Source organism: Dermochelys coriacea, chromosome 3 (assembly GCF_009764565.3).
Source record: "Dermochelys coriacea isolate rDerCor1 chromosome 3, rDerCor1.pri.v4, whole genome shotgun sequence".
Taxonomy (NCBI): Eukaryota; Metazoa; Chordata; order Testudines; family Dermochelyidae; genus Dermochelys; species Dermochelys coriacea.
In genome coordinates, this window is record NC_050070.1 from 142,174,417 (window position 1) to 142,188,153 (window position 13,737).

The following is a 13,737-nucleotide window of genomic DNA, read 5'->3' on the forward strand; positions in this document are numbered from 1 at the left end:
GTGGCAGATGGTTTGGCAGCAGAGGTAGAAGCTTGGGGGGGGGTGACGGAGGGGCAGGCGGGGAAGGGGTAGCTGGGGCTGCTGGAGGGGTCCCACCCGTCTCGTCCCCCGCCATCGTGAGCGGGGAGGGAAGGAGAGACACCAGAAGAAGGAGGGGAGAGGGGAAGCAGGTTGACCACTCCTCCCCGCTAGGGCTGCAGGCAGAGGAGGAGGGCGCCAAAAGGGGTGGGCTGGGCGGGGGGGTAATCAGGGGTTAGGGGTCAGTCACCGATACAGGGTGGAATTCCGGCTCCTCTAGCTGCACTGGGGGGGGGGGATACAACAACATTGGGGGTGCAGTGAAGAGGGTTGAAAGTAAAATGGGGAGTGCTACAAGCGCATGGGAGGGGGCATGGGCACACAGAGCAAGGGGCTAAGCACGCTGGAGTTAGGGCAGGGAAACCAAGGGGCTAGCTTCAGAGGCTGGGGTGGGGCAAACAAACAAAGGCTGTAAAGTGAAATGGGTGGGGCAGGCGAACAAACTGAAGGTAGTAAGGGGGGGGTTGGGGCAAAAGAGGGGGGGCAAAAGCTGCAAGTGGCAAATGGGGCAGATAGCAAAGGGCAAAGCTGTGGGGTGGGCAGTCCGTGGCGGGGGTACGTGCGCCCACGTGCGCTTGCACAAGTCAATTTGGGCTGGCTGCTGCTTCTGACCCAAAGGGTGGAAATAGGGCGTGGCAAGCCAAGCAAGCAGCTGAGTCCAGAGGCAGGAGCTGAGGTAGATGGTATACAGCCAGTGGGGGTGGTGGAGGGGGCACCGGTGGTGGTAGTAGTGGTGGGGGTTGGGGGGGGGGACATAGATGGATCAGGAGGCAGCTCCACACCACACCCCCTGTGTCCCTACAAACACAGTCAGGACTCCCACCACAAAAGCAGAGTTCGAAAGTTACTCAGTCTTAAGGCCCCCTCCACGGTGGCCTGCAAAGTCTCTAGGGGCTCCCCCACTGGTAGATGGTCCTCTTCTTCTCCTTCTCCTCAGGGCTTTAGCAGCTCCAGGCAGCAGATTCTGCAGCAGCAGCAGCTCCAGGTACTCCAGGTGGTGATCCAGGCAGGCAGAAAGGACCCCTCTCAGGTGGTGGTGGTGGTGGTATTGATGGTGTCTACAGCAATGGCTGGGGCTGGGGTCCCTCACTCCTCCCTTCTGGGGAGTGGGCTAGCAGGCCCCCCCAAGGGGCTGCAGTTGGAGCAGTAGCAGCACCCGAGAGTGAGGGGCTAGTAGCCAGCCAGCAACCAGAGAATGGGGGTGGTGTCTGGCCCAGCCAGGGGAGCAGCTAGAGCAGCAACAGCAGGAGGAAGAGCCCAGGGCCTAGCAGCAACTCTGTCCCTGTCCCTGTCCCTGTCCCTGTCTCTCTAGGCTAGAGGAATACAGGAGTGTAATTGAAGGGAGAGATGTTGGTCCCAAGTTAAGCAGGTCCCTTTTCCGGAGAAACCTTCTGGAGACCATTAAGACAGGCTGATTAGCCTGCAGCCAATCAAGAAGCTGCTAGAATCAATTAAGGCAGGCTAATCAGGGTACCTGGGTTTTAAAAAGGAGCTCACTTCAGTTTGTGGTGTGTGAGTGAGGAGCTGGGAGTAAGAGGCACTAGGATCTAAGAGTGAGATGTACAAGCATTATCAGATACCAGCAGAAAGGTTCTAAGATGAGGATAAAGAAGGCATTGGGAGGAGGCCATGGGGAAGTAGCCCAGGGAATTGTAGCTGTTTGCACAGCTGTTCCAGGAGGTACTTTAGACAGCTGCATTCCACAGGGCCCTGGGCTGTAACCCAGAGTAGAGGCCTGGCCTGGGTTCCCCCCAAATCCTTCCAACTCCTGATCAGACACAGGAGGAGTCGACCTGGACTGTGGGTTCAGAAAAACGGCTAAGCTGAGGGCTGCCGTGAAGCTCCAAGGTGAGCAAATCCGCTAATAAGCGCAAGACCCACCAAGGTAGAGCAGGAACTTTGTCACAAATATATAATATAAAAACAAATGTAAATCCATTTTAGCAAATGCTTTTGAAATTAGTTACTAAGTGTTATTTAAATTAGTTTTAAGGGTTGTATCAATTAGGTGAGAGTGCAGGCTTGGCAAACAGATTTTGGAAAGGCATTCCAGATATAGGAGACAGGCACAAATTTTTGTCAAGAGAAGATGAAAGGGTGTACGAGAGGAATTGATGGGGTGAGGTGAGGGGGAAGAGACTAGGTTTGAGCTGTTGGGCCTTGAAGACAGGGATGTAATGCATAACACAATGTGGAGTCCCTGGCATGATTCAAAAAAGGGACAAGTTACATAGTTGAAACAATAAGAAAGTAAGATTTTGGTGGCAGTAGTTCAGATGGGCTGGAAGGGTTTGAGAATAGTATAAACAAAAAATCTAAGGAGTCTGCAGTAGTCAAGATGGAAGGTAAGATGTGTATGAGCAATCTGCCCATGAGAACCTAAAGAATAGGATGGATTTTTGTAATGGTTGTGGAGGAAAGAGAAACAGGGTTATTACAAGATGGGCACCTGGGCTCCAGATGCTACATGGTATGCAAAGTGATGCTGTCAAATAAGCTAGCCAAAATACTAGGTGTACTTTTTTTTATAATGCTGTAACTTAGTGAAGTGTGCTTTCCAGATGAAATAATTATACAAAAATGTATATAAAAAGACATATTTTCATTCCATTTTGGATTCACATAATATAGCAGTTTCCCTTTTGATTCTTGTTCTATTGTTACTTTTGTCTTTTGTGCACTTTTTTCTCTACATAAATTCATCCTGGAGTTATATGTTATCTTTTAACCTGAAATTGGTGGGGAAAAAATCTCACACACACACACACACACACTGGTGGGGAAAAAATATCTCTCTCTCTCTCTGCCATATGAGATCAGCCTACACATAGTGAGGGTTTATGGTGAATGTGTGCATGGCCTGTTATCACAGGCCCACAGTTATGGTAGTCTTGGTGATTTCCAACTTGTCTTGACAACTGTCCCGTGTTTACCAAAGTCCTCAGCTCTTCAAGTCTGGCCCCTGCTGCCTTTGATTGTTATATATTCTAACCCACCACAAAGCTGTGTGGAGCTGTCACACCAAGCCTTGTCCTTGTTGCTGTGGCCCAACAGCAGGCCTACAGTCCCTACACCCCTATTGTTTTCACTCCCCATTGAGTCTGGACAGCACCCAAGTCCCTGGCCTCACTTCTATTGATTGTTCTTGCCAATACACTTTGCCGGTGCATTATTAACTGTTTGCTTAAACAATAGTAGAATTCTGGAGACTGGAAATCCTGAGTTCTGTCCCCGGGGCCTGGGAAGAAAGTTTGATCCAACAGAGATAGGATAACTGAGGCACACAGACTTGGTATATTCTGTCTCAAAGGCAACTTGGCTGAATAACAAGAGGTCTGTTTCAGTGAAGACTTGGGTTCTATTCCAAGTTCTGCCTTAAGAGACTTTGGCCAATCTCTTGTATAATGTATTTACAAAATGTGATAGGCTAATACTTGACAGCCTTTTAAGTTAAGGTATAAGGCTTTGGTCAGTAACGTGGGCTATAAGGTACATAGAAACAGGAATATCAATTAGGGGAGGAGGGACCAGAATTTATGCCTTCTTAGCTCAGTGCACATCCCCCAAGGTTACAGGATATTTGGATGGGCAACTCCCGGGAGGTACGTATTAGTGGCTCTGCACCCCTTCCTTGTTCACACCCCTCTGCCCCACTGCGGGGGGGGAGGCAGGCCGGCCCCATCCCTTGCTGCTGATCTGAGAGGCTCCCATTCAGCCAGGGTGCTGGGAGCAGCCATGGTGCACGGGGGTGGTGCAGGCCAGACAGGCACCCTGTCCCAGAGGCAGAGGGTTAGAGTGGGGCAGGTCCCTTAACTGCCCCTGGACTTGCCCCTATCTAGAAACCACCCTCCAGTCCTACACTGTCCTACAGTGCATCACGCCTGCTGCAGCTCCTTCTGCTCTCTCAGCCCCAGCCCCAGCCCCAGAGCGAGGCGAGGGGACAGCGCCGACAAGGAAGCTCAGCCCCCTCCTGGCAGGAACAACCCCGCCCCGTCTCTCGCGCCGCCCCTTCCCGGCGCGCAGGGAACCACCCTTCCTTCCGCCTTTGCGCCGAGAGCCCCGCCCTCTTCCTTCTGATTGGTCAGAGGTGAAGGCCCTTCGTCTTCCTTCACTGGGCGGCAGGCCTTGTCTGTCAACACCTGTTTGCCTCTCTGATTGGAGGAGGAGGCGGAGTGGGCAGGCGAGCCTGTCAGTCAGTAACGGAGAGGGCGGGGTGGGGAACATCTGGGTGCTGCAGCCCTGGCTCGTCTGTGCCGCCGCCGCCGCCGCCGCGCGTGCGCCCGGCTGCCCCCATTCCCCGACCCCCCCGCCCGGCTGGCTCCGGGCTCCGCGCTGTCTCTGGCTGCTGGTGCCATGGGGAGCCCCTGAGCGTGGGGCCCGCTTCGCTCCGCCGGCTGCCCCGCTCCTCAGCTGCCAGCGGGGAGGGGAGCGGGCGGCGCAGCCGGGGGGCGGGGAGCCGGGCGGGGGGAGGACGAGAGCCCGAAGCAGCAAGTGAGTGAAGAGGCGCCGGGAGCCCGGGGACTTAGGGCCGCTCCGGAGTGTGTGAGTCCCGCTCTCCTCCCCCCCCCCCCCCCCGCCGCTGCTGGAAACACGGGGGACGGTGTGGGGCGGTCCCAAGTTGAAGAGTGGGGGGGGTAGGGAGTGACATGGGGGCAGGCGGGGCAAGTGGGGGGGCTGGGCTGGGGACACTGGGGATGGGGACAGGTGGTGCAGTGGGGCTAAGAGGCGCTGAGGCGGGGGGGCAGGCGGTGCTGGGGGGCGGTGGGATTGGGGAGAGGGTGCTGGGGATGGGGCAGGCGGTGCGGTGGGGCTGGGCTGGGGGCGGTGGGATTGGGGAGAGGTGCTGGGGATGGGGCAGGCGGTGCGGTGGGGCTGGGCTGGGGGGCGGTGGGGTTGCGGAGAGGTGGTGCTGGGGGGCGGTAGGGATGGGGGCAGGTGGTACTGGGGGGCGCTGAGGATGGGCTGGGGGGCAGGCGGGGCTGGGGGGCGGTGGGATTGGGGAGAGGTGCTGGGGATGGGGCAGGCGGTGCGGTGGGGCTGGGCTGGGCTGGGCTGGAGGCGGTGGGGTTGCGGAGAGGTGGTGCTGGGGGGCGGTAGGGATGGGGCAGGTGGTACTGGGGGGGCGCTGAGGATGGGCTGGGGGGCAGGCGGTGCAGCGAGGAACGAGTCCCTTGTGTGTGGTAGGAGCAGAGTTGGTTGATGTCCCTGGGCTGTGGGGTGTCCGCGCAGCTGTACAGATGGGGGAGCGCAGCAGCCCCACGCAACAGATTCGCTGCTCAGCGCTTCTGGTTACTTTTGTTTTTGTTGCTGCTGCTGTGACCTAAGTCTGTTTTTCCTGCACGTTTGGCTGCTTCCTTTCCTCGGCTCTGAGCGCTGCCACTGCTTCTGTTTTTTGTCTCTTTGCTTTGTATGTCCTGTTCTAGCCAGTGCACATTATACATGTACACACAAGGGAGCAGCGTGAGTTAGAGGTGCTTTTATCTGCGACCTTTTGCAGCACTTTCTGAGAAGCAGGGGGGAAATACTTTCTATAAATAATACAGTGACAGATTCTCCCTTAGCTCTTCGTAACTAACTGGTCCTAGTATTGTATAGTAACCGAGGAGGCGCTGTAATTAGTTGGAGCTGGTGAGGGGAAGATGTGGTGAAGCACTGCTGAGAAGTTGATTTCATGAACATCTTATCTTGAGTCTGGTTCATGTGATAAAGAAAGTTAGGCTGACGACTTCCTCTGTCCTGTTTGACTTCTTTGATTTTGATGATTGATTACCACATCCCATTTTAGATCTCCACATGGTAATTCATGACCTAAGACTATTGCTTTTTCTGTCTGATAGGAGGCCACAGTCTTTCCTCCCACCCCCTTGAATGTGTGTGTATGAAGAGATGCATTTGACATTCACAGATGTCAGCACAGTGAATACAGCACAAGTGTGTCCTGCTTAGGTTGCAGGACTATTTTGTCAGCCTTTCAAAACATCAGAACTGAACTTAAGAGCTTTTTACAACAAATGTATTAGACATATATTTGACAACTTCACAAGAATATTACAAAGTAGGCTATGAAAGGTTTTGGAATGGGGCAGAGGGGAGATAGGATACTTCCCAGGTCAGAAAAGTAAGATCACATTTCCAGGTACAAAATGCACAACAGTTCACTTAAAGCTATTTCCTGCATTCCTGATCTTTAATTTTATTTCACTGTTATGAAATAATGTAGTCTTAAGGGTTTCTCAAAGAAAAGTCCAACTTCAGTGTTGCATGATATTTATGCATCAGAATAATAATGACAGTCCAAGAAAACATACAGAGATAATCTATAAGCAGTGGCTAAACATGAGTAAAATAATGCTTTAGTAAGGTTGACAGCCTCTGTCATGGCATATATTTAGATTGTTAGGTTACTATCTCTGCTGTTTATCCCCTCCCCCCCCAAAAAATGTTAAAGGTACTGATGCTGAAGTGGTGGACTATAAGTTGAGTTAAATAGATTTAGTTAAAAATGTCATCTTTGTAACTAAACCTCTGGGTTCAATAAAAAATGAATCAGTATGGATTTCCTGGATAGCCCTGTAGCTTGAGTATGCTGTCAATATATAAAGCAGTCCACCATCTTTAGACAGAAGTGTTGCTATCCCATAAATACAGTAGAGTCCCATATGTTTAGGATTTTCATTTTTTTTTTCTGTTAGAAAGTTTGAAAAAAAGAGACTTTGAAGTATTTTGTTTATACTAACAGAAGAGAAAAGTTCTCCTAAGAAAAAGCTGGTGGCAGGAGTGTAGAGGAGTAGCATATGGCATTAAAAGGAGCACAGCTGGAGGTAGCATTTCCATCTGAACATGATGTCAGAGCAGCTGACAGCCTGCCATCCCTCAGCCTTTTATTCTAACACACAGACAGGGAGTTAGTGTGTGCAGATCTGTGTGTGGAGAAGGTATCTCATTCCTCTCTAACATCATCTCCTCTTTGCATCTGTCTCTCTTAGTCTGCTTTTTTTCCACCGATCTAACAGACCTGGAGCCAGCAAGACTCAGAGGAAAGGACTTAATCAGGTTTATGTGTACTAAAGGTAGGAGTAGTAATAGATTAGATTCAGCATATTTCTGTTTTGATGTGTTTATTTAATTTCAGAAAAATCACATTACTTTTCTAACCAAGTTTAGGGATAATATATGAAATTGAGTATTAAATGGATAAGTGTACTTTCTGCAGTTGAAAAGCTTAGGCTGTAGCATGAGAGTATGTGTTCCTGTGTATGTTATCAGAAGAAACTTTTTTATTTATAATTTCAGAGCATTGAGGTAACAAGTTCGCTCATCATTTCTGACCAAAATTGAGCAGATTTTAGTTGCAGACAGTGAGGGTTCTGGTTTCTATTTTGTATTTTTTTCTAAGGATGATAAAGCAAAAATATATTTTGGAATGAAATATGAAAAGGTATATAAAAATAATTCCAGTTTAAATGTTTTGTGAATTCTACCATTAAACTTCATGTTTAAAGATCCAGCAGCCTAGAACTACAAAAGCATACAGCTGTACTGTCTGAAAGATAGAAATCAGTTGTGTGTTTCAAAACTTTTGTCCCCAGGAGAATAGCTTGACTGGTTTCCTCTTTTCTTTCTCGGATGCATATTTGAGATCTTTTATTTCAGAATAACAACAATTATTTGAGGGAGTTTGTGTTCGCGACTAATTTAGAACTTGTAGATTTGAGCTGCCTGAATTGGCCAGACAGCTGTAATCGCACTCCTCTATTCTTAATCTCTTTATCTGGGCAGCAGCTGCCATATGGCCACAGTCAGCTGGATCAGATGTTTATAAGCTTCCTTCTTCGTCCCTCTCTGTCCTTTCAGCCTCCTAATTTGATCACAGCTACCTTGTGAGCTGCCCTCCAATCTTTATTTTTAGCCCTCTTAAGGATTAGGATTGATGTTGGCTGTGGGGCACTTAAAGTGATTGTATTGTAAATCTTCTTGCTTTATTCTAGCAATGGTATTTTACAGAATGTATTTCAGGTTGGGTTGTAAGTTTTAATACATCTTGGATTTTGAGGGATAATTATTTTTCAGTAATACATGCCAACCCCAAAATGCACAATCTGTGTTTAAATGGTTTCATAGAACTTTGCTTTTAGTCACAGAAGAGGGGGAATAGGTTAGCCTCTTTTTTTAAGTTGAAATTTTACATGCTAGCTGAGTTCTGACTCTTGCACTTCCTTGATTTTCTCCTCAAGGAAGGTGAGTATGAAAACAATGCCTTTGGAAGAATAGTATCTGGAATAATTGACACAGTCATGCTGAAATACTTTCTTTTAGTTTGGTATTGCAAGCTGTCGGGGAAAAAGCATCTTTAAAAAGCCTCACTTTGCAAAGAAGAAAAGTCTTATTGTATAATCAACACTTGTTTTCATTTTAGTCTATAGCTTTCTTCAGGAGTTTTAGCCATTAATATAAAATATTTTGCTCTCATATTGCTTGGGGAAAGTTTAAAACCTTGAAAGTATGTCAACATAAGTGTGATAATTTTTTGTTCTTTAAATTTCTAAAATCTTTGCTCTTGCTCTCTGTTTGGGATCACTTATCTATGTTATACCTGTAGATTTTAAGGTAGTAACATCTGTCTTCACATAGTAAGCTCCTTTGTGGTGGTTACAATTTGACTTTGTAGAGAAAGTTGTTAAATTCTCAAAATACACTTTATTTTCTTTGTGAAAATCCAACTTTTAAACCTACAGTATTTTGAGTTTATTTTAAATCTACTGTTTTAAGTAGCTTAAAAAGGATCACTGAACAGACTTAAGGAACAACAATGATACTTTGAAAAATAATTAGTGATTGCTTTACCTAAACTCTTATCAAAAGCAGTTGTGGTCTGCTGTAGTCTAGTCATAAAAATAACTTTAGTGTGTTTTGTGGGATGTTAATCATTTTATATGTGTATTAATTGTGGCATAGTTGTCACGTGACTAAAATCCAGGGAATAAAATAATAGTTTCTAGAGCATAATTTGTACTTGTAGGTTTGCTATGTTTCTACCCGTATTTAATTAAAAAAAATCTTTTTGCTTATAGGTTATGAAGACAATATGGAGTTTCCTGATCATAGTAGACATTTGCTACAGTGTCTGAGTGAGCAGAGACATCAGGGTTTTCTTTGTGACTGCACAGTCCTGGTAGGAGATGCCCAGTTCCGAGCTCATAGAGCTGTACTGGCTTCATGCAGCATGTATTTCCACCTCTTTTACAAAGACCAGCTGGACAAAAGGGACATTGTTCATTTGAACAGCGACATTGTTACAGCCCCAGCTTTCGCTCTCCTGCTTGAATTCATGTATGAAGGGAAACTCCAGTTCAAAGACTTGCCCATTGAAGACGTGCTAGCAGCTGCCAGTTATCTCCACATGTATGACATTGTCAAAGTCTGTAAAAAGAAGCTGAAAGAGAAAGCCACCACAGAAGCAGACAGTACAAAGAAGGAAGAAGATGCCTCAAGTTGTTCGGACAAAGTGGAGAGTCTCTCCGATGGCAGCAGCCACATAGCAGGGGATTTACCCAGTGATGAAGATGAAGGAGAAGATGAAAAATTGAACATCCTGCCTAGCAAAAGGGACTTGGTGGCTGAGCCTGGGAACATGTGGATGAGATTGCCCTCAGACTCAGCAGGCATTCCCCAGACTGGCGGAGAGGCAGAGACGCACGCAACAGCAGCTGGAAAAACAGTAGCCAGCCCCTGCAGCTCAACAGAGTCTTTGTCCCAGAGGTCTGTCACCTCCATGAGGGATTCAGCAGATGTTGACTGTGTGCTGGACCTGTCTGTCAAGTCCAGCCTTTCAGGAGTAGAAAATCTGAACAGTTCTTATTTCTCTTCACAGGACATGCTTAGAAACAACCTGGTTCAGGTGAAGGTGGAGAAAGAGGCTTCCTGTGATGAAAGTGATGTTGGCACTAATGACTATGACATGGAACATAGCACTGTGAAAGAAAGTGTGAGCACTAATAACAGGGTACATTATGAGCCAGCCCACCTGGCTCCAATGAGGGAGGATTCTGTTTTAAGGGAGCTAGATAGAGAGGACAAAGCAAGCGATGATGAAATGATAACTCCTGAGAATGAGAGAGTCCAGGTGGAAGGAAACATGGACAGCAGTTTGCTCCCTTATGTGTCAAATATACTTAGCCCTGCTGGCCAAATTTTTATGTGTCCTCTCTGCAACAAAGTCTTTCCTAGTCCCCACATTCTGCAGATCCATTTAAGCACGCACTTTCGAGAGCAGGATGGGATCCGCAGCAAGCCTGCTACTGATGTCAATGTCCCGACCTGTTCCTTGTGTGGTAAGACTTTTTCTTGCATGTACACCTTGAAACGTCATGAGAGGACTCATTCAGGTGAAAAGCCCTACACTTGCACCCAGTGTGGGAAGAGCTTCCAGTATTCCCACAACTTGAGCCGTCATGCTGTGGTTCACACCCGGGAGAAGCCACATGCTTGTAAGTGGTGTGAACGCAGGTTCACGCAGTCTGGAGACCTTTACAGACACATTCGGAAGTTTCACTGTGAGTTGGTGAACTCGTTGTCTGTCAAAAGTGAAGCACTGAGCTTACCTACTGTCAGAGACTGGACCTTAGAAGATAGCTCACAAGAACTTTGGAAATAATTTTTTATATATATAAATAATATATATATAAATATCTATATAGTTGTGGTACAGTCTAAAAGCAATCTTGTTTCCTTGATCTGAAAGTTTAGCTATTAGCTTGTTTTTGCACTTTAAGGCAGCATGAACATTTCACTAATTTAGCACTCTGAGAAAATGAACTTTAGAAGTAATATGACAAAATAATAAACTACAGAGGATTTTTTTTGCCCCTCTTTTTGGAATATAAGCCAGTAAATACTCTGCTGTGAAGGGAAATCTCAAATTGTAAAAAGATTTTCATATTGCATTATTCTCTTCCACCCCTCAAACACTGCATTATTTTAAGACCCAAATGTTTTTCATTATTTTTAAAATATGAATGTAGAAATCCTCTTCAGTTTTATTAGTTCCTTTACATTTCTAAAATTGTATGAGTTCTTTCTAGCTGTTGGAAACCTGAATGCTTTTAGACCCAAATGGAAAATTTCTGAAATGCTGGATTATCTATTTTTAAACAAGCAGTTGACTTAAAAATTATTATGGCAACTTCTGGATTTCTGACAGTTCCCACTGGAAAAAATAATTCTGAAAGTACACTGGGATCACTGGGAGTCTGTGCAGTCTGTGAAGGTTTGCTTGGGATGAAAAAGGATATTGCAGCTTCAGCAGTGATGAACTGTGTGTTTAAAAATGTGAATTACCGTTATTGTATACTGTAATTGATTACATGGGCGGGGGGGAGGGTGTCAAAGAACTTGGCAGGTTGTGTTGATGCTCTTAGTTGAGTTTTGAAAAGTAAATATTAACGCTACAGAAATGCATGAGTTTCAGTATATTTTTGTCTTTGTTTGCATTGTATAACTTTAATGAGTGAGTTTAAAATTATTTAATTTCCTTAGGAAAAAACACCACTGAAAAAACTGGTGTTGTGAAGAACATAAATGCACTGTTTTTATTTTATATAATTTAAATTTACTTTCCCACTGTCTTTAAGTTGAATAAAACTTAAGCTACAAGTTGATAATTTAGCAACATAAGAAGGAAGATATTAATGTTTACAAACAGGCTTAAAGATTTGCATGTGCTGTGTGCATTTATTAAAAGAAAACCTAATTGCACAAAATCCACGCCAGCTCAAACTTTAGATGCATACATTTACCCAGATGAGCATTTTTAGAATTCCTGCTGCACAAATTAACAATAGGTCATTCTTATTCCCTTCTTCCCCCCCCCCCCCCCCCCCGAAAAGATTCTAGAGACTGAAAAAGCCCCAGGCTGAAAGGACTAGAATGCTTTGATTGACGTGGGGAAGGGGGGGTAGAGCAGGGTGGTTAGTGGACTATGTGTATCCAAGCAGCGGAGACTGCAGCCTGATGTGTGGTTCTAATGACCAACACACAGGTCAAAAGCATTTTGCACAGTGTTTGTTTTCCTGTCTTGCACTTACAAATAAGGTCTATGGGAGTAGCATGGAAAACGTTTGCTGTTTTTCCTTCTTTTTCTGCTTTTGTTTAAAATTTGATCGCCTTAACTACTGTAAACATAGCCTATTTTTGTGCTTAAGATACTGAATGGAAAACTCCATTGTGTATTGCTGGACTGTTTTGGAAATATTTGGTCAAATGTGTGTTAAGTTGGCTGTACCCTGTAATGGCATTTAAAACAAAACAAAAAAAAGCTGTGAAAATGGCCTTGGAGCATTATCTTTAGTTACTTGAATAGTTTCTAGGTTTTAAAAATACATTATTTTATTAATTTAGAAAAGACAATCAGTGTCTGAGAAAAATGGACTTTCTCTTGGATTTTTTTTTTGTGGTCCTCATGAGTGATTGCTTATTTTCTTTTACTAGTTTCACATTCTTCTTTTGTTCTAAAACTTAGACTGACATCTAGCTTTGACAATCATAGTATGTTTTATTTTCCTGAAGGGGGAATAACTTATAATGCTGTTTAGTTTTGTACCATTGGTGTGTTGGTGAATTTTTAAACTGTGTGCTAACTGCAATAAATTATATGAACTGAGAAATCAATTCCCTTGTCTTTTTTCCCCCTCTTTTAAATTATAACTATGGAGTATTTTTTATATTGTGTAACTTTATTACTTTTGTACAGACTTCTATTGCTAACTGTGTATGGAATATGTTTTCGGTATGCTTTTAAGCACTCTGTTGCTAACATGCATATATATTTACATCTCTCACTTAACATTTAAAAAATTAAATGCTTGTGATTTTGAAAGCATTCATCTGTGTGTAGCTCTCTATCATTCTGTAGAGGGGAAAAATACAATTTCTTCAGAGACCTGCCTAGAAACATCCTATTAACTTCCTAGGGATCGCTAATGTTTCCTAACACTACAAATCTCTAACAAAACAGAAGTGAGTTTTATTCTTATTTTTTAAATTTACCCTAAATAGATCTGTCAGATTTGTTCTTTAGTATTCAAGTTTCTAATACAAAATTAGAGGAGAAAGGAGAAACTTAATTTGAAGCACTGCTTGCCTATAAACTGGCATCCTAGAATTATTAGGCATTTTAAAACGTCCTGTATTCCAAAATATTGGCTGTACTACAATCTACTCTGGCCACAAGTACTCCTTTTCTTTTTGCGAATACAGACTAACACGGCTGCTACTCTGAAATCTACTCTGGGTTACTGAAAGAAAATAGTAATCATCCCTCATCCGCCTGGTCTGTCTGTATGTTTCACTTATCTGTACAAACCAGGTTACTTTAAAAATGCTTGGGATACCTCTGACCCTTAACTATCGATTCTTGTAGCAGGGTAGTCCTGAAATGCGTTTCCAAAGCTGTCCTCTCCTGCTCTGAACAGAACTACGATGGTAAAGTCTAGTGGGAAGGTGAGGGTAGAACTGAGGAGTCTGGAACAGGAAAAGAGGTGAGAATTTGAGGAAAAATCTTGTGAAGTAAGAGAAAAGATTCACTAGCACCATCATCAAAACAGGTTTAGCTTCCATATAACCTTGCCCAACTGAGTTTCATAACCTAATATACAGAAATAC

General features: G+C 45.0%; 1 protein-coding gene across 4 annotated transcripts; it reads left to right on the plus strand.

The window, feature by feature from the left end:
• Nucleotides 1-4,299: 4,299 nt before the first annotated feature.
• ZBTB18 (zinc finger and BTB domain containing 18) lies at nt 4,300-12,740 on the plus strand. 4 transcript variants are annotated; one of them, XM_038397416.2, is made up of 3 exons: nt 4,300-4,620; nt 7,065-7,148; nt 9,150-12,740. In XM_038397416.2, the coding sequence occupies exons 2-3, from the start codon at nt 7,136-7,138 to the stop codon at nt 10,730-10,732; spliced, it is 1,596 nt and encodes a 531-aa protein (XP_038253344.1). In that variant the 5' UTR covers nt 4,300-4,620; nt 7,065-7,135; the 3' UTR covers nt 10,733-12,740. The 4 variants fall into 4 exon arrangements, with proteins under 4 accessions (XP_038253344.1, XP_038253347.1, XP_038253348.1 ...); XM_043511469.1 differs by lacking the exon at nt 4,300-4,620 and adding an exon at nt 5,254-6,195 and having other exon boundaries at nt 7,063-7,148; XM_038397419.2 differs by lacking the exon at nt 7,065-7,148.
• Nucleotides 12,741-13,737: the final 997 nt, after the last annotated feature.